The sequence below is a fragment of the Loxodonta africana genome, chromosome 23 (assembly GCF_030014295.1).
Source record: "Loxodonta africana isolate mLoxAfr1 chromosome 23, mLoxAfr1.hap2, whole genome shotgun sequence".
Lineage (NCBI taxonomy): Eukaryota > Metazoa > Chordata > Mammalia > Proboscidea > Elephantidae > Loxodonta > Loxodonta africana.
Genome location: NC_087364.1, coordinates 56,783,814 through 56,804,890, shown reverse-complemented (window position 1 = coordinate 56,804,890; position 21,077 = coordinate 56,783,814). Strand labels below are relative to the sequence as shown.

Here is a 21,077-nt window from a genome sequence, read left to right as displayed (position 1 = left end):
GCTAAGGATACTAAGTTTTTGGAATGGTCTCGATAAAAATGGTAGTCCGTTAAAATACAGCCTTTTCTTTTCTTACGCTCTCGTAAATTGTTATGTATTTTTCGAAGAAACAATAATTCTGTCAGCGGGTAAGATTCTTCCAGATAAAAATGAGATATAAATTACCTTTGAGACAGACTGTCCAGCAAGTTTGTAATACAGGAGTTGCTTATTAAAGTTTAAAGTCATCAGGATCTCCAGTGTGTTCATTTGGACACTGGATGAAGCATGTTCCATACACAATCAGACTTGGGTCCTCAGGGCTGGTTTGCACAAGTAGGTGCAACAGGCTGCCGACAGCTAGAAAAACACTGCCCTTGTGTTTTTATCCCTTCCTAACTTTGCCACCTTTCAACACACAGAATGGCTCCTCCTGGACTGTTACTGACCTCTGAAAACCCTACCATAAGCAAGTCATTTATTTATTTTTATTATTGCCAGATCATTGCTTTATGATAATGAATGCATGAGGTAGTATAACTGGCCCCTGATTTTCATTCAAGGAATCCAGGTTCCTATGTTACTATAGGCAAGTTCCTTGATTCCTCAGAATCAATTTCTTATTTATATAATAGGCTTAACAGAGCCTTCCAGGCAGAGTTTTTGTGAGAACTAAATAATGACTATGCAGAAAGCTTCAATAAACTTACATTAACATATTTTCCTATTGGAATATCATATTTGTCCACATGATTTTCTATAGTCCTTAGTCAAGCACCAACTATGAAACCCATAAACAAACAAACAAAAAACCAACCAACCAAACAAAAACTCCATTGTTATCGAGTTGATTCTGATTTATAGCAATCCTATAGGGCAGAGTAGAACTGCCCCATAGGGTTTTTAAAGAGCAGCTGGTGGATTCAAACTGCTGACCTTTTGGTTACCTTTAATATTCCAGGTAGAGTGCTAGGTAGATGTCAAAAATCCCCAAAAATACAAGATAGATCAATTAGAGAGAAACAAAAGAGAACAACAGCAAGGGTAGGGTACTGAAATGGGACCAAGAGTGAGACTAAAAAGGCTTTCAGTAAAGACTATACTTGACACAGAGAATTGTTCTAAGAACACTTCAGAAGCTGTGGAAACTCGGTTCACAATGTTCATGAGGTAAAAACAAAAACAGAAATTGCTTAAGTGAGGCATAAATATTCTTGGCTCCAAAGCCAGATGTGACTTTTTCTAGAGTCTTTGATTAATGAATATTCCTCAAATATTTATTAATCACAGGCCAGGCTTCATGTTCTGTGCTAGAGAATAAGACTATGTTCAAAGAATTTAGTGATCACTAGCTGGTAACTTGTGAGTTACTTACGCCCACAGATTTATTTTGAAATTTTGACTTCTTTTCAGCATCAGTGTTGGACAGAGGAGTTGACAAAATAAACTGGGAGTTCATAAGGTCCCTGGGTGGTGCATACAGTTTGCGCTTGGCTGCTAACCTAAAGGTTGGTGGTTCAAACCCACCCAGTGGTGCCATGGAAGAAGACCTGGCAATCATCTTCCATAAGGATTACAGCCAAGAAAACCCTGTCCACCAGTTCTGCTCTGTAACGCATGGGAACTGACTCAACAGCCATGGGCTTGTTTTTTAAATTCTTTCCCCTTTTGAGACTTTCTTCTCCTCACCATCACTTTTTAAAAAGCGAATCCCACAAAATTTAGTTTAGGCTTGTTTAGTTTCCACCTTTAGTTTCTGCTTGATTTTGGCAAGCTGGACTGTTTCAAATGTTTGGTAGAGGAAAGGAAAGCAGTATTCATACTCCGCTATGTACCAAGATTTCTTTTAGCATCAACACACAGTTTTGATCCTCCAAAGACAGGTTATCCTTTTTCGTGTTTGCCTATAGCTTTTACATTTATTATGACATTTTTGCTTGATTTGGAGTAAAGACGAGTTGAAAAGATCTAAGAAATTCACTAATGAGATAGAAACTGTGTAGAGCCTTGGAGTTAGTCAATACTCAAACCCAAAAACCCATTGCCATTGAGTTGATTCCGACTCATAGCAAAGCTATAGGGCAGAGCAGAACTGCCCCATAGAGTTTCCAGTGAGCGCCTGGTGCATTTGAACTGCCGATCTTTTGGTTAGCAGCTATAGCACTTAACCATTATGCCACCAGGTTTCCAGCCAATACCCAGAAGAGTTTAACCCACGGAGTCCCAAGACCTTTGATATTTGTGATTTGGCCCAGAATGGCCCTTTGCCTTGAGTCTTTGCTGTGGTGCCCTTTCTCAGTAATTGGAACAGAGTGGGTTCCCTCTCTCTGCGTTTCTTCTTGTTTTAAAGTAATTTTTATTGTGCTTTAAGTGAAAGTTTATAAATCAAGTCAATCTCTCACACAAAAACCCATATACACCTTGCTACACACTCCCAATTACTCTCCCCCTAATGAAACAGCCTGCTCTCTCCCTCCACTCTCTCTTTTCGTGCCCTTTTCGTCAGCTTCTGACCCCCTCCACCCTCTCATCTACCCTTCAGGCAAGAGATGCCAACATAGTCTCAAGTGTCCACCTGATCCAAGAAGCTCACTCCTCACCAGCATCCCTCTCCAACCCATTGTCCAGTCCAATCCATGTCTGAAGAGTTGGCTTCAGGAATGGTTCCTGTCTTGGGGCAACAGAAGGTCTGGGGGCCATGACCACCGGGGTCCTTCCAGTCTCAGACCATTAAGTCTGGTCTTATGAGAATTTGGGGTCTGCATGTCACTGCTCTCCTGCTCGCTCAGGGGTTCTCTGTTGTGTTCCCTGTCAGGGCAGCCATTGGTTGTAGCCAGGCACCATCTAGTTCTTCTGGTCTCAGGATGATGTAGTCTCTGGTTTATGTGGCCCTTTCTGTCTCTTGGACTCGTAATCACCTTGTGTCCTTGGTGTTCTTCATTCTCTTTTGATCCAGGTGGGTTGAGACTAATTGATGCATCTTAGATGGCTGCTTGCTAGTGTTTAAGACCCCAGACGCCACTCTTCAAAGTGGGATGCAGAATGTTCTTAATAGATTTTATTATGCCAATTGACTTAGATGTCCCCTGAAACCACGGTCCCCAGACCCCTGCCCCAGCTACGCTGGCCTTCAAAGCATTCAGTTTATTCAGGAAACTTCTTTGCTTTTGGTTTAGTCCAATTGTGCTGACCTCCCCTGTATTGTGTGCTGTCTTTCCCTTCACCTAAAGTAGTTCTTATCTACCAACTAATTAGTGAATACCCCTCTCTCACCCTCCCTCCCTCCCATCCCCTCCTAACCACAAAAGAATGTTTTCTTCTCATTTTAAACTATTTCTCAAGTTCTTATAATAGTGCTCTTATACAATATTTGTCCTTTTGCAACTGACTAATTTCAATCAGCATAATGCCTTCCAGGTTCCTCCATGTTATGAAATGTTTCACAGATTCCTCACTGTTCTTTATCGATGTGTAGTATTCCATTGTGTGAATATACCATAATTTATTTATTCATTCATCCGTTGATGGGCACCTTGGTTGCTTCCATGTTTTTGCTATTGTAAACAGTGCTGCAATAAACATGGGTGTGCATATATCTGTTTGTGTAAAGGCTGTTATTTCTCTAGGATGTATTCCAAGGAGTGGGATTGCTGGACCGTATGGTAGTTCTATTTCTAACTTTTTAAGGAAGCGCCAAATTGACTTCCGAAGTGGTTGTACCAATTGACATTCCCACCAACAGTGTAGAAGTGTTCCAATCTCTCCACAGCCTCTCCAACATTTATTATTTTGTGTTTTTTGGATTAATGCCAGCCTTGCTGGAGTGAGATGAAATCTCATTGTAGTTTTGATCTGCATTTCTCTAATGGCTAAAGATCATGAACATTTCCTCATATATCTGGTAGCTACCTGAATGTCTTCTTTAGTGAAGTGTCTGTTCATATCTTTTGCCCATTTTTTAATTGGGTTATTTGTCTTTTTGCAGTTGAGTTTTTGCAGTATCATGTAGATTTTAGAGATTAGGCGCTGATCAGCAATGTCATAGCTAAAAACTTTTTCCCAGTCTGTAGGTAGTCTTTTTACTCTTTTGGTGAAGTCTTTGGATGAACATAAGTGTTTGAGTTTTAGGAGCTCCAAGTTATCTAGTTTTTCTTCTACGTTCTTCACAATGTTTTCTATACTATTTATGCCATGTATTAGGTCTCCTAATGTTGTCCCTATTTTTTCTTCCATGATCTTTATTGTTTTAGATTTTATATTTAGGTCTCTGATCCATTTTGAGCTCGTTTTTGTGTATGGAGTGAGGTATGGGTCTTGTTTCATTTTTTTGCAGATGGATATCCAGTTATGCCAGCACCATTTGTTAAAAAGACTGTCTTCTCCCCATTTAACTGTTTTAGGGCCTTCGTCAAATATCAACTGCTCATATGTCGATGGATTTATGTCTGGATTCTCAATTCAGTTCCATTGGTCCATGTATCTGTTGTTGTACCAGTACCAGGCTGTTTTGACTACTGTGGCAGTATAACAGATTCTAAAATCAGGTAAAGTAAGGCCTTGCACTTTGTTCTTCTTTTTCAGTAATGCCTTATTTATCCAGGGCCTCTTTCCCTTCCATATGAAATTGGTGATTTGTTTCTCCATCTCATTTTTGGATTTCCCTGTCTGGGTTGACTTCAGGTTGCTCAGCCCAGTGTTCTAGTCTTGGGTCGATACCTGATATTATTGATTTTCTAACCAAAGAACTCCCTTTAGTATTTCTTGTAGTTTTGGTTTGGTTTTTTAAGAATTCCCTCAACTTGTGTTTATCTGGAAATGTCTTAATTTCACCTTCATATTTAAGAGACATTTGTGATGGATATATGATTCTTGGCAGGTGACCTTTTTCCTTCAATTTTTTAAATATGTCATCCCATTGCCTTCTTGCCTTCATGGTTTCTGCCGAGTAGTCCGAGCTTATTCTTAGTGGCTCTCCCTTGTAGGTGACTTGTCTTTTATCCCTCGCTGCTCTTGTAATTGTCTCTTTATCTTTGGTTTTGGCAAGCTTGATTATAATATGTCTTGGTGACTTTTTTTTAAGATCTACCTTATGTGGAGTTCAATGAGCATCTTGGATAGATATCTTCTCATCTTTCACAATATCAGGGAAATTTTCTGCCAACAAATCCTCAACAATTTTCTCTGTATTTTCTGTTATCTCTCCCTGTTCTGTTACTCCAATCATTCGTAGGTTATTTCTCTTGATAGGGTTCCACATGATTCTTAAGGTTTCTTCATTTTTTAAAATTTCTTTTATCTGATTTTTCTTCAAATATATTAGTGCCAAGTGATTTATCTTCGAGTTCAGAAATTCTAGCTTCTACTTGCTCAATTCTGCTCCTCTGACTTTCTATTGAGTTATCTAATTCTGTAATTTTATTGTTAATCTTCTGAATTTCTGATTGCTCTCTGTCTATGGATTTTTCCAGCTTATTAAACTTTTCATTATGTTCCTGAATAATCTTTCTGATTTCTTCAGTTGCTTTATCTATGTGTTCCTTGGCTTGTTCTGCGTATTGCCTCATTTCCTTCCTGATGTCTTGAAAGGTTCTGTATATTAAACTTTTGTATTCTACATCTGGTAATTCCAGGAATGTACTTTCATCTAAAAGACCCCTGGATTCTTTGTTTTGAGAGCCTGTTGAGGTGATCATGGCCTGTTTCTTCATGTGACTTGATATTGACTGTTGTCTCCGAGCCATCTATAAGTTATTGTATTAGTTTATGCTTGCTTACTGTGTCGTAGCTGCTTGCTTTGTTTTGTTTTGGTATACCCCTATGGGTTGCTTGAGTGAGCTAGCTTGATTATTTTCTCCTCTGGAGCTCTGGTGTCCCATCCCCAGCTGTCTAGAACTGTTATCAGGTATATCAGTCTAGGAGTCCATTGAGTTTTCTTGTATGAATTCAGCTCAGGTTTCCAGGTAGCTCATATCAAGTGTGTGGTACAGGCTCTCCCCTACAGTCTTAGAGGGGCAGGGGTGATTGGCGTATATACCGGTATCTGATTGCAGCAGTGGGTCACGCTCTGAAAAAGGCAGGGGGCTGAGAACCGACCCCCAAGTGTCTCTGAGGAAAACGTATCTCTGTTCCCTAGAGCGTGCTGGTGGGTGGACTCTGCAGAGGGACCTTGGGCACTCAAAGTTTTTGTTGTAAGGACTGGGAGGTACCAGTTTCCCCTGGACCCCTGTCACAGGTGGCTGGGCGACCCAAGTGGAACCACCAGTCCTTAGGTCCCTGTCGTGAGTAGGTGAGGACCTTGTTTAATAGGCAAAGCAAAGTCAAATGTCAAACACCCACCTCTGCACTGCACAGCTGAAATGGTTGGAGTTTGCCAACAAGGGCCTATTCTCCTGAAATAAGCTCCCACAAGTCCATGCAGAAGGGAAAGGTGCTCAAGGTCCATGGACGGTCTATGCCTGGATAGGAGCCATTTCTGTCCTGAGCTCCCCCAGTTAATGGAGCTAGCAAATTATCTTTCCCCCCAGTTGCAGATTTTTTCCTTCCCCGAGGCTGGCAGGACGGCTCCAGGTGCTCACCAGGGTCTCTCTCAGGCCTAGGGATTCAGCCGCTGAAGCTGGCTTGGGGGGGAGGGGCGCGGTAAAAGATACGCATGTCCTTAGCTTTTGCCGAGAGCGCAATTCTCCTCAGGTTCCGTAGGTGTGAGTGGGCTGTGTGGCTGCTGCTTCTCCCTGAGGAAACTGCTCCCCAACGCTAGGACCAGGCCGCCACCGCAGGCACTCCGGGAATGGTGCCTGAGGGCTCCCCGCGATTCAGGTCTGGTAACTCCTCTCCACTTCTGAACGGTCTCTTCCTTCCCCTGCCCCTCGGTTCATTGTCTAAGCTTGCCTTTGATGCTCAGGGCTCCCAGCTTGTCACAAATATACTCGTCTCACTTGTTTTTTGGGGTCTTTGTTGTTAAGAGGGCTTGACGGAAGCGTCTGTCTATTCCGCCATCTTGGCTCTGCTTCTCTGCGTTTCTTCTTGATGCTCAGTGCAGGCTTCTTTCTGGCACATTCTTCCTTTAATTTTGCACAGAGGGGTTCTCAGCTGTCCCAGAATTCAGTTTTGGTGAGGAGTGACTGAACTCTATCACAAAAGCAATTCTGAACTATGGTCCATAGACAGTTTCAGCAAGTGTCTGATCAATATCCCCAAATTTAAGGTGCTATGTATGGGGATGTCATATTGTCATATATTAGGGAATATCCTTTTTTCCTCTCTTACCCCTTTCAGGGTACACTTTTCTCTGTTTAATATCCACTCTGTGTAAACTGGTGCTGAATATCCTTATGCATCACAAATAATTCTATTCCTTGTTCATAGGTCTTTGAGGGCCCCTGGTGGCACAGTGGTTAAAGTGCTTGGCTGCTAACCTAAAGGTTGGTGGTTCAAACCCACCAACCACTCTGTGGGAGAAAGATGTGGTAGCCTGCTTTCATAAAGATTTGCAGCCTTGGGAACCCTATGAGGCAGTTCTACTGTGTCCTATTAGGGCCGCTATAAGTCAGAATCTACTCTATAACAGTGGGGTTTGGTTTGGGTTGGGAAGCACCTCTTGAAATGTGATGGAATGATGTGGATTCTCACCTGTTCACTAAAACATGCCATCCGAAGATAAATATTTCATAGAATTTTGATTTTTCCAAATACTTAAATTCACTCTTCCCCGAAGATGCTTCAATGTTTTTCTCTTTAAGAGACAGCATGATGAGGTAAATAGACTTAGATTTTAATTTCAACCTAAATTAGTTAATGTGTGACATTGGGAAAGTTATTTCACTCTCTGAGTTCGACTTCATTATTATAAAGTGGGAGTAATAGCTGTAATTAAATAAGTTAGTTCAAGTAAAATGTTTAGTGTTATGGATTGAATTGTGTTCCCTGTAAAATATTTGTAGAATTTCCAGCCCTTATACCTGTGGATGTAATTCTGTTTGAAAATAGAGGTTTCTCTTGTTATGTTAATGAGGTCATACAAGAGTAGGGTGGTTCCTAAACCTAATCACTTCTGAGTTATAAAAAGACCAGAATAGACACAGAAACACACACAGGGGGAAGACAGACACCAAGGAACACCAAGGAATTCCGAGGGTTACTGACAAAGATAGACCTCTTCCTAGAGCCTCACCCTGAATTTGGACTTACAGCCTCCTGAGCTATGAGAAAATAAATTTTTGTTCTTTAAAGCCACCCACTTATGGTCTTTTTTGTTATGGCAGCACTAGGTAACTGAGACTTACCGTATGGCACATTGTAATTTCTTAATAAAATTTTGGGTGTTATTATTTTGGAGTAAGATTTTAGTCAGAATTAAGTGAGGTGATTTTTCTTAAATTCTTAGGATATTTTTAGACATAATATGTAATAGTAGGCACTCAGTAGATGTTGGGTCCCTTTTATTTTTCATTTAGAGTCTCAACTTCACTTTATTTTCTTCCTTCTTTTGTTTACCCTAACAAAGCTATGCAGTGGAGCTCAATGCTTAAACGCTTTGCTTAAAATTCTGAGTTCTCATAGCATTCAAGCTCAACACTAAATAAAATCTAGAACAGTGGTTTGGCCATTGCCTGCTTTTTTTTAATTGTCATAAATGGAGGGAGTTGTGTGACAGCATCTAGTGGGTAGAGGCCAGGGGTGCTACTGATTATCCTACAATGCACACCAACAGCTCCCACCACCACCAGCAAAGAATTATTCCACCCCAAATGTCAGTAGTGCTAAGGTTGAGAAACTGGCCTAAATATCTGTATTCCCTGGATTTAGGGAACCCAGAATGCCTTGGAGTGGTTGACAAAATGAGGGATGATGCTAAGAGTCTGGAGTTGTAAATAATTTGTAGAACTTATTTTCCATGAAAAAAATAGCTGTCTTTCTCATGATTACTAAGAAATGGGTATAGTTTCTTGTTTTAAACCAAACTGCATTTTAAATACTCTCTCAAATCCCTGGTGGGTGAAAGATGCGTTAAACTCCAGAGGGAGATCAGCACTGAAGAATTCTCAAGCAACAACCATAGTGAGTTAACACTCAGCCACTGTTTATGATTCCGGTGACAGCCTTGTGGCAAAGGGAGGCAGGGGCTCTGGAGCCTACATGCAACTCCCAGAGACCATTAACTGGCCAATTTTTCCAGGAGAACATGCCAGCTTATCAGCTTACGCAGCTGCATGCAGTTATAATGTTGACTAGAGGCTGGCACTTGGTTTAAATAAAAAAATATATGGGAGAGTATGAAATTTAAAAATAGATCCATTTGGATGTCTTTCTATAAAGACATAGACAGCTTGATTAATATCCTTTTGTTTCAGATCAAATGCCATTTGCAGTGCCTTATGTATCTTAATAAAACTATGTCCATTTCTTGGAAACTGTGGGTGAGACTGTTGTTTTGGGGAGCTAAGGGGAAAGTAACTGCAGGAGTAGATTGACATTGATATATATATATATTGACATTGATATATATATATATACACACACCCACATACATATCTCTATCTATTTTTTTTTTCTTTTTGGGCCAGGAATATCCTGAGTACTCCTCATTTACATGAAGTTCATGGTTTATTGACCTTCTACTGACATGGAAATAACTGTATTTTCAGTATATTTACTTCTGCTTAAAGGTAGAAGATAGTTATCCAGAGGGTGAAGAACCACAGGGCCAGTAAAGTGAGCTCAGTGTTTGCTGTTAACTTTCTCCTGGGGACTTTTGTGATTCTGTAAGGGGGCTGAGAGACTGGATGTCTGAGTAGCATTTTTTACAGCCTTGTAGTGCTGGGGGCAGGAATTATCATTAAGGACCTATTAAGTGGGCATCCCAATGAGTGTCATCTTCACTTTGGGTTGGAATTCTGACAGGGTGCATTTTAGGTGTAGTGGTCAATCTGAAGTAGATAGGCCCATACAAGGACTGCAGTTCAGATTTGAATATCTCAGTTTCTGAAGTTGGAATGAGGTGATCCTTAAGTATTTTTGCCTCCAGGGCCCTGGCAGAAGCAACTGGAAATAATTTTTGGGAAAGATAGCATCATCCTAGGTTAAAAATATTTCTATCAATAATTTTGCAAATATGATATCTGAAACCTAATGAAAAATAACCATGCATGAAAACATGAAAACAAAAAAGAGAGAGAGAGAGAAAAAAAAAGTAAACCAAGCATACAAGCGCTTTAGGCATTGAACTCATCAAAATAGACTTTAAGACAACTATTACTTTTCATGTTTAAGAATTTAAAAGATAAGGATTAGAATACTGCAGAAAACTGGAAATGGTAAAACAAGACCCAAGTGGATATTCTAGAATTGAAAAATAAAATACAAGAAAGTAAGAACTCAATGGTTGGGTTTAACAGTGGATTTTTCAAATCTGAGGAAAGAATCACTGAATTAGAAGTAGGTTAATACCCAGCATGAAACAAAAAGAAGTAAAAGGAGAAAAAATACAAAAGAGGGTGTAAGACACATAGGGGATACAATGAGGGAGCCTATATCCTATATATATGGCAAATTGGAGTCCTAGATAGCATGAGAGCTGAAGTAATATTTGATGTGGTAACAAATGAAACATCCTAATATTGACAAAGAACAGAGTAAAGAAGCCCTGGGAATATTAAACCAGCTAAAAAAACTTAAATGAACATCTTGACACATACAGAGTAAAGAAGCCCTGGGAATATTAAACCAGCTAAAAAAACTTAAATGAACATCTTGACACATAATAGTTAAACTGTAGAAAATTAAACAAAATAGTCTTTAGAAAAGGCCAAAAAAGCAGCAATTAGACTAAGAGTTGATTTCTGAACAGTAACTATGATCACCAGAAGACAATGGAATGTCTTCAATGTATAGAAACAAAATAACTGACAACTTGGAATTTTATACTCAGTGAATGTGTATGAAATAAAAATATTTTCAGGCAAATGAAAACAGAATTCTTTAGATCAGACATTACACTAAAATAAATACTAATTAAGGCATGTTTTTCAAGCTGAAGAAAAATGATTCCAGATAAAAGAAATCAGAGATAAGGGAAGAAATGAAGAACAATGAGAATAAAAAACATAGAATATATCTAAATTAATATTTACCATATAAAACAACAGTAATAATTTCTACATGAGTTTAAAGTATATGTAGAATAAAAATAATAATATGTACTTTGGGAAGAGAATAAGTGGAGTTAAAATGTTTTAATGTTCTTAATTAGTCACGGCTGCAAGTTGTAATCTCTAGGTTAAACTCTGAAAGAATCGTAACAGAATAGATCACTCCCAGGAAAAAAGAGGTGGGGAAAGGCATTATAAAAACAATTCAGGGAAGAAAAGGTGACATTTTCAAAAATGGACTGGGACAAATGGCTGCCCATATGGCAAACAAGCAAACAAGCAAACAAAACTAACAAAATGAGACTCTCCCCCACAAACTTGCCTCCTACATAATAATGCCAGGCAGATGTATTACAAATGTAAAAGGAAATGCAATAAAGCTTCTAGAAGGTAATTTAGGAGAATGACTTCATGACCTCAGGGTAGGTAAAGACTTTTTAAATAGAACAACAAAAGCACTGAACAAAAAAGCGAAAAGGACAAAATTGTGCTACACTGAAATTAGAAGCTTCTTTTATTGAAAGACATCATTAAGATAGTGAAAAGGCCACCTAATGTATGAAGATATTTACAACACATATAGCCAACAGAGGATTGTAGATATAAAGAATTCCTACAATGAGTACAAATAAGAAACAATCCAATAGAAAAATGGGCAAGGGACTTGAAAAGACATTGTAAAAAAGGGGATCTCCAAATGGCCAGTAAATATACGAAAAGACATTTGACAACATTAGTCATCAAAACCACAGGAAATATCAACACATTAGCTAAAATTAAAATTACAGATGATACCAAGTGTTGGCAAGGATATGGAGCAGTAAGAATGTCCCATACCCACAAGGGTTGGTGGGAGTGTAAATTGTGCAGGCATTTTGGACAATAATTTGGCATTATCTAATAAACTTTAAGATATGTGCACTCTTTGATTGAAATATTCCATTTTCAAGTTTATATCCAACAGAAATGTGTGTGCTAGACATGTACAAGAATATTCATGGAAGAACTATTTACAATAGCCCCAAACTGTAGACAACTCGAATTGCCCATCAAAAGTAGAATGAATAAATAAAATGGCACATTCACACAAAGGAATAGGATGCGATAATGAAAATGAATAGACTACAATGAAATGGATGATCTATCAAACAAAATGCTGTGTGAAAGAAGTCAGATGCAAAAGAAAATATTCTGTATGATTCAGTTTATTTAATGTTTAAGAACCAGGTAAAGTAAAATATAGTGTTTAAGGATACATGCATAGGTGATAAAAATATAAAGAAAAATAAAGTAATTGCTATAACAGTCAGGTTGGTTGTTGCATTTGGGAGAGGACAGAGCCTGTAGTTATTGGAAGGTGGCATTTTACCCTCGTGGTGGTTACATGAGAGATCTCTCTGTGATAAACGTTTAAGCTGTACTTTCTCATTTCCCACGTTTCTCTATGCACTCTATATTTCATAATTAAAAACAAAGTAGTAGGACAAATAAAGCAATGACTTAGTATGATGTTAAGAGCAGATAAGATAAAAAAAAAATACTGGTCCTAAAATATAACTGGAACTTTCTATGGTAGCTTCAGTCCCTGTGTATAGCCTAAATAATGCATTCCCAGGGCTGCAGTGATAAAATGTCACAACTAGGAAATGGAAATATGTCCCACTTCCCGATGCCTATTTGACTTCGGCCAATTTCCAATTCCATGGATACTTGAGAGTTTTATAGGCATTTGTCATTACAGGTCAGCTTTGATTTAAAAATCTGACTTGAGGGAAGATCTTGAAAAACAAGTGTTTTGTGAGAGAGCGAGGCTTTATGTATTTGCAGAACAAAGTTAGGGCTGGAATTGTTTGTGGCTACCACAGATGAAAGAAAATCAAGCAGACATTTTTAAACAACATTCTCTGAAATATTCATTATGTTGAATCCTCAGAGATATTTGCAAGAATTCTTTTTAAGTTATTGCAACAAAACACAGGGTGGATTTCCTTACCTTGTGTCCATACGGAAACAAAGCCGACTCACTCCCTGTGTTCTCGTATCAAACTTCTGTCTAAGATACTGTATTTTTCAAATAAATATAAGCTATATTATTTAAATGCTGACATTTGCAATGGAAAGTTTTTAGTAGAAGGATTAGAGTTCATGAGGGTTGTAGCCTGATAATAAGAGCCATTTGTCCTATTGGAGGGTGGCATCAGGTTGTTTTGACATGTGAGAGTACTCTGGCCATCTATATTGCTACCATAAATCCAAACTCAGTACATTTAACTTAAAACTAATAATAGCAAGTTGGTTCTGTTGGCACGTTACTAGTCACCCCAGGCCTTATATATGCACATTTTATGTACAAGTCTAATACAGTACATAGTTGTTGAGCATCCACCATGTGGACTTCAATATATCAGGCGTGGAAAATTCAAGGTGTTGCAGTGGTTAAAAATTTGACTGCTAAACAAAAGGTCAGCAGTTCGAATCCACCAGCCACTCCTTGGAAATCCCATGCGGCAGTTCTACCCTGTCTTACAGGGTCGCTATGAGTTGGAATCAACTCGATAGCAACGGGTTTTTTATGGGCATGACATATATAAAGGCACACCCGCACAGGCATATAAAAATAGTGGGAGACAGAAGAAAACTTACAAGGGGGTTCTTATCTAAGATTAGAAAGCTACAGACGCCTTTGAGTGGCCATTCATTCCACTCTATTTCTTCTAGGAGCATCTTTCTTCTCAGCATTCTATTGTCTATTGCCATCTTAAAACTCCCCAAGGAACAGCTTATATTATAGTCAATTTTTTAACACAGGGAGGGAGATGGATGTGGAAGGGGTGAGGGACTCTATATAATCTGAATATAAATGAATTTTTGGGTAAAAGCACTAGGCTCAGCACTCCACATACTCTAATCCTCACCGTGACCTTGTAAGAAAGCTATTGCTATGTCCTTTTATCAGAAAAAGGAGCTGAAGCTCAGAGAGGTTAAGCTTCCTCATCAAGGTCACAGAACTAAGTGACTGAGCCAGTGAAAAGGAAAATACTGTTTTTCACCATGGCTCTCAGGTATGTAACGCACACCTGGTTTCCAGGGAGGTTGCTGGCTTTTGGCTTGTGCAACTCAGACTGAGTGTGCATTTGTTTTGAAAGACTCAGTTTATGTGTGTATAAGCACGGATAGAATATTATCCTTCTAAATGGAAATAAAGGCTAAACCTGCACTATCACAAAATGGGGGAATGTTTTGTTCACAGCTTGCACAGAAAATAAATGTCTTCCAGGCAAGAATCAAATAGCTAGTTCTGTGAATGGGTGAGGCAGAGACTGCTTCCTGGTGGTATCTCTCATTGACAGGCTGGCAAAGGGGACTTAAGAGAGAGATGAGTCAGGGCTGGGAGCTCTGCGTGGTGAGCAAAATGCAGCGTGGGCCAAGTTCCTACCTTCTGATTGATTTTCATTGTCTCTTCGGTGTGGTAGAGAAGGAACTTTTCCCCAGAAGAAGTCAGGTTCACATATACCTGGAGGCAGGGGTACTGAGAGAGTTTCCAGCAGTCTGGACCACAGCTGAAGGAGCAATTAAACGTTTCCGTGATGGATGCATTCAGCAAGGTGCACTGAGACTCTTCGGTCCACGCACTACAGAAAGAGGGGTGGGAGAGGAAACACAGGCTCCGTAAGGTAACGGCAAGGAAGGTGTAGTCAGAGGGGTTGATTTTTCAGCTTCTTTCCTTGAGGAGTCTTTTCCAAATCTCTAACACAATTCATAGCTATTTGGCTCTGTGTATAGTTTTTGCCTTTTTAGAGCAGCTTCAGGCGAACTACAGAATAGACACAGACAAACTTTGCCTGGCACCTGAGAACTTTTTCAGGGGCTTCCATTGGCTATACTGTAATATTCTCCAATGCCTGGTTTAATTTAGATACTTTTTTCCCCCTTATTGAGTTCATTGGAAAACGTAAGGTAATTTTTAAAACCATGACCTTGACTCATCCTGTATTTCTATACTGGAAGCAACTCCGTACTGTGCCTCCGTCTTCATTTCTGCAACGTTCTGCTTTGTACTCCCCTTATCCCAGTCCCCACCCCAGCCCAGTTTGTAGGCAGTGAAGGTGAAAGGGAGACAGGAAGGGAAGATGGCAAAGGGATGGAAGGGTTTGAGGTTCAACTTGAGAGATGGAAAGAGGTATATTTCCTCAAGATCTTTCTAATAAGGGAGGAAAATAAAAATAACTCAACCCTTTGGTTATACCAAGAGCAATTACCTGCTGGATACCTCTTCACTCTGGTGTTTTACGTACAATACCTTCCAACAACCCTATAAAACCAAAACTAAACCTGTTGGCATCAAGTCGATTCTAACTCATAGTGACCCTATAGGACGCAGTAGAACTGCCTGAAAGAATTTCCAAGGAGTGGGTGGTGGATTCGAACTGCTGACCTTTTGGTTAGCAGTCGAGCTCTTAACCACTGCGGCACCAGGGCTCCAACAACCCTATAAGTAGGGTATTATTTTCTTTTTTAGATGATAGCAACAGGTATGGGAACTGAAGTTCAGAGAAATCAAGTAATATACCCAAGGACACACAGCTAGTAAGTGATGGAAATTGCGATTCCACACAGTCTTGTGTTTCTCAAAGGCCAGGCTCATTCCAATGTTCTGTGCTGCCTCCCTCTGAGCACAATGGAAAAGAAACACTTCTATGAAGAGTAATGGTTAATATCAATGCCCTGAGACCTCTCAGCTAAACCAAAACCAAACCAAACCCGCTGCCATCGAGTTGATTCTGACTCACAGCGACCCTATAAGACAGAGTAGAACTGCCCCATAGAATTTCCAAACGGCAGCTGGTAGATTTGAACCACTGACATTTTGGTTAGCAGCCGTAGCACTTAACCACTATGCCACTGGGGTTTCCTCTTTTTTTTTTTTTTAGAAAGGTATAAAAAAATCTCCAGCTGCCCACTAGGCAGCTTTTCATTCTAAAATACTTAAGATTTTATGATCAAGGGTAACATTTGTAATTAGGAAGGGACACCAGCAATCACTATTTTGCTTCTGGGTATGAGCTGGTTACCATAGTGATTGGAAAACATGTTTTCTTTGCAGAGGTAGATTGCTTCCTTCTGCTGGACATGCGTTGACGAGGCCCCCTCCTGCATGGGGGATGTTGGAGGGACCTGACCCCCTGTGGTGTGGCAAATTCTATCCTCCTAGGACAGGGAGGGTAAGATTTTGCTTATACTATGAGGTTCTAAGCAAATGTGAGGACCTGGAAGTGGATTCGGAATCAGGGAACACTTAGGGCCTGAGGCATCGATGCTTTGCCTGAGAACAAGCACAGCTGAGGGCCATCAGAGAAACAGAGCAGAGCAGCCACAAATGTGAAAAATGATGCCTTAATTTTAGCAAATTACTGTATTTCAGCTAGATTTGCTTCTAAAATGAAAGTATTAATTTACATGGAGAAATGAATGCCACAGACTAGTTTGATTTCCTTTCAAATTGAAACCTCAAGTTTTCATTTGGAAGCATCTTGTTGCTTTAAGCAGCTGAACCACTGTGAGACATTTTCCCTTTAGTTACACCAGTGCTAGGCTCTCCTGTGCTTGCTGTGTCTACTTTATGGACAACAGTCAGCTAACATTAAATGAAAAGGGTTCAAAATCTGTTCTTCTATGCTGACACATAGCAGTGTTTCTCAGCCTTGGTAACACATTAGAATCGCCTGGAGAACTTTAAAAGCTACTGGTGATTGTGTTCTGCCCAGTTGTAACCATTTGCCAGTTGGGTTGATTCTAACTCGTGTGACCCGATGTGTGTGTCACAGTAGAACTGTGCTCCCTAGGGTTTTCAGTGCCTGATGTTTTGAAAGTAGGTCATCAGACTTTTCTTCTGAGGTGCCTCTGGGTGGACTTGAACTTCTAACCTTTTGGTTAGCAGTCAAGTGTGTTAACCATTTGAACCACCCTTCTAGGGTGATGGTAGGGCCTGGGCATCAGCATTTTTTTATGTCCTTAGGGAGTTCTAATGTGCTGTTGAGAACCACTGATGTGTAGGGTGGTGGCCATGTGGATGTAGTGGAAAAGGAATGATGGTGGAGGACGGACAGAACACGTGAAATGGCAAGAATAAGGGCATTGGAATTTAGTTGATCGTGGACTTGAATTTTAGCTCTGGCACATTCTAGAGCTGTGTGACATGGGAAAATTATTTAACTCTCTTGAGCCTCAGCTTTGACATGTTCATAATGAGTATATTAGTACTTTTATAGAGTAGTCGTAAGAAAGAAATGTTAAGAAGTTCCTGTCACATAGTAGGCAGTTTATACATCGAGCTATTTTTATCCTTAGTAGTAGGTAACAATATTGAAAAATTATTGTGTTCCAGGCACTGTCCTAAGTTCTTATTAGGAAAGAAGGTGAGGAAGAGAAGCTCAAGGTTGACTAAGTGATGGCAGAGGAGGAAGAAGGGGAGACAAACAATAGTGTCCAACCACCCTGTGGCATTACCTCTGCATGTATGAGCGAAGGACCGTGATTCCCAGCAGAAAGTACATCATGATGGAGCACACCATCATGGCCAGTCCCAGGAGAATGGCCCGGTCCTCTCCTGCTTTCAGTGCTGTGACTGTTTTCCTTTTGTCCAGGAGGTCGTGGTCCTTGATTTTTTGGTAAATATTTCTGAGGTTGAAAATAATACAGTCTTACATGGAGTTCGCCGTTAATCAGCATGCCCCTCGAGAGTGGGTTAGCCCTGCCCATGCCTTCTGAGGAGCATAGAGGTCTGGAGGAGCCTTCCAAACCACAACCGGATCCTGGTGAGCCACGCATGATCACTGCCTCCCACACACGCGCGCACACACACACACACACACATGCTCACCAAACTTAAGCAAAACCAAGCCCTCCTTTAGTTCGGGACTCAGGTCTAACCATTAAGTTGTCTTTTTTCTTTTCCCCAATTTTCAAGAAAGAAAGCAGTTTTCCTCAACCTCCAAAAGAATGCTTTGGGCTTATTACCTTTGCCATTTATCCCCAGGTGATCAGTATTGATCTTTCTATAAATAAATAAATAGTAACATACATTAGGAATCTATCAACTTAATACCTAATTTCCCCCTCAGCAATAATAGAGAGGAGTCATTTAGGTTAATATTTTTCTCAAGCTTAGAACTGCTTAGGGCTCTGTGGGCTTGAGATTTATAAACATGGGAAGTTGCAGAGTGGTGACTTGAGATTCCTTTATTATGTGTCAACACTCGAATGAATTTAGATATGCATCCATCAAATCAAGGCCAGGCCCCAGAACTTTGGATAGTTTTGTTAGTTTTTTAAAAAAGATTTGAAGGATCAAAAAGCACGTCATGATGGAGTACATGATCATGGCCAAATTGCCTCCTGAGCTCAAACCTTGATTTCATTGCTTATTAGCTATGTGATCACGGCCAAGTTCCTTAGCCTTTCTGATCCCTAGTTTTCTAAAAATGGAAATGTTTGTTTTACTGCGCTGTAGTAATTACATGAGATGGCATGTAAGTCACCCAGGAGAATGACTGGCATGAGATAAGTGAGTAATAAGTGTTCCTTATTCTCTTTTCAAGTGGTTAAGAGCTGTGCTGCTAACTGAAATGTCGTCAGTTCGAATCCACTAGTTGCTCCTTGGAAACCCTATAGGGCAGTTCTACTCTGTTCTATAGGATCACTATGAGTCAGAATCGACTTGATGGCAATAGGTTTGTTTTTTTTGGTTTATACTCTTTTCAAAGGAGTCCTGGTAGTGCAGTGGTTTAGTCAGCGGTTCGAATCCACCAGGCACTCCATGGGAGAAATATGTGGCAGTCTGCTTCCATAAAGATTTACAGCCTTGAAAATTCTACAGGGCAGTTCTACTCTGACTAGACTTGATGGCAACGGGTTTTGGTATCCTCTTTTCAACATGGGATAGGGCGTTACAGTTCAATGATGTGAACACTAGAACATTCTAAAATTGCTACTATTCTCCAAAAGCGTTTTCTAAATGACTGAACGGCAAGAGAATGCAAAGTGCATGAAGCCTGGGAGTGGAGAAGTGGATTTGAAACAAAATCTGAAAGAGGAAGGCAGAGGAGAAATGAGAAAATGGCTGAGGTGCTGAATGCTTGGTGTGAGGAATGTGGGTAGGAAGGCAATACTCAGGAAATTCAGCAAGGCAAGTGACCGTGATCAGAGAAGCTCAGATTGTATTTTGAGAAGGGAGCTTTGGACCTCCTTAGTAGTTAGGGCCTGGGAACAGAGAGAAGGACCATTAGAATGCTGAAAATAAAGAAACTTAAGATGTTTAAGCTCTAGGCAAAAGCCAATGTGCGTAAGAATAAGTTTAGATTTCTCTTCTAAATTTTTATTACTGGTCACCCTTGTTTGTTCGACAATAGCCTTAAAAGGCTGTTGGAATTGTCCTAGGATAATGCTACTTTACTAAGGGGAAGAAACCGGAGTAGAATCCCATGTGGAACTTAGATGGAGAGAGAAGAAGTGCCTGTTGTTTGTACAGTTGTATGTATGTTCAGGGGTTGTATTTAACTATGCATGCCAGGATGACCTTATTGTGTTTATGGCTGACGTCCCTTCTGATTGGTGGTTAAATATTTTGAGTTCCTGTAGATGTGTGTGAGAGCATGTACATACTAAATATATATCCAAAATGTCTTGGGGTTGTTGTTATTGTTGTTGCTGTGTGCTTTTGAGTCGATCAATTCTGACTCATAGAGACCTTATAGGACAGAGTAGAACTGCCCCATAGGGTTTCCTAGGCTGACACCTTTATGGGAGCAGATTACTAGGTGTTTTCTCCTGAGGAGCAACTGGTGGGTTTGAACCACAGACCTTTTGGTTAGCAGCCAAGTGCTTAACCATTGTGCCACCAGGCCTCCTTAGGATAGAACATTTATTCATCTAGTTATAAAAATGCAAAAATTAATGGATTAGTTTATTATAGTTCTCTTCATAGGGTAGTTTATACAAATCTTACCCTTCCCTTGGGGAGTAGACCTATTGCAATAGGCTAGTCATTGTTAAGTAGAGACCTTTGTTCCTCCTTTTTTTCATGGTCACCCTTCCTAGCTTTCCCCACCACTCTCCTAAGTCCTGTGGCTCTCTGCTCACTCTTGGCTGTCTTTATATTCATTGTTAGGATGTCTGAGAGCTCATATCTTTCATTATTCTTCAGTTTCCAACCCCAATGCCCCTGGACTAGCTGGCCTGGCCTGCTTTCTTACTTCCACAGGCTGACAACAAATCACCCTCCAAGTTTCCCTGTTTTTTTTCTGAGATTTCCTTTGGAAATTACAGGATTCACATCAAAGCTCTTTAAACTTGACCCTTTATGAACTTGAACAAAAAGAATCGGTGCCTGTTAGCAGCTAAAGCCAGTGGGCAGGAAGACTACTGAAGCAGGAAGAGACAGGCTGAGTCTGAGTGGCTTCAAAGACCTGCTGTAAAATCATAATCTGATGTGACTTTAATGTTATTATTTATCAAAATGTATTTAACTCTGATGGCTGCCATTGAGTTTTGCATCTTCTGCATTTGCAAGCCAGCAAGAAGGGAGCAATAGCTTCACAGTTCTGGAATATTAGGCTATCACACTGCATCACTTATGTCAGTCTTTACCCATAAAAGAGATGCAGTGTAATTAGTCGGTTATGCCACCAGAACAGGGAGCATATAAAAATGATTCAAATATGTAATTTCAAAACAAATCACAATTTGAAAATGGTTAATAAATGTTCTTCATAGGCTCTAGAATGTGTAGAGAAGGGGGAAAATGATTGGCTTGTACGCAGGATATTACCCAGCAAAATAAAAGTGGGTTGAATGGGGTGGAAAATACTCAGGGAAGTCATCAATAAGTGATTATTGAATGAATGGATAAATAAAGGAGTAAATGAACAATTTGGAAGAGCAGAGAGTTCAGTTTAG

The 21,077-nt window shown here is 40.0% G+C and overlaps 1 protein-coding gene across 1 annotated transcript in view; it reads right to left on the bottom strand.

The window, feature by feature from the left end:
• The window catches only part of KCNMB2 (potassium calcium-activated channel subfamily M regulatory beta subunit 2), a 41,934-nt gene that overhangs the window by 2,544 nt on the left and 18,313 nt on the right, over positions 1-21,077 (bottom strand). The window contains exons 2-3 of the mRNA XM_023555491.2: positions 17,631-17,801; positions 14,560-14,755 (exon numbers count right to left, since the gene is read on the bottom strand). Of these exons, the coding sequence (XP_023411259.1) occupies positions 14,560-14,755; positions 17,631-17,801 (367 nt within the window). The remainder of the gene's footprint in view (positions 1-14,559; positions 14,756-17,630; positions 17,802-21,077) is intronic.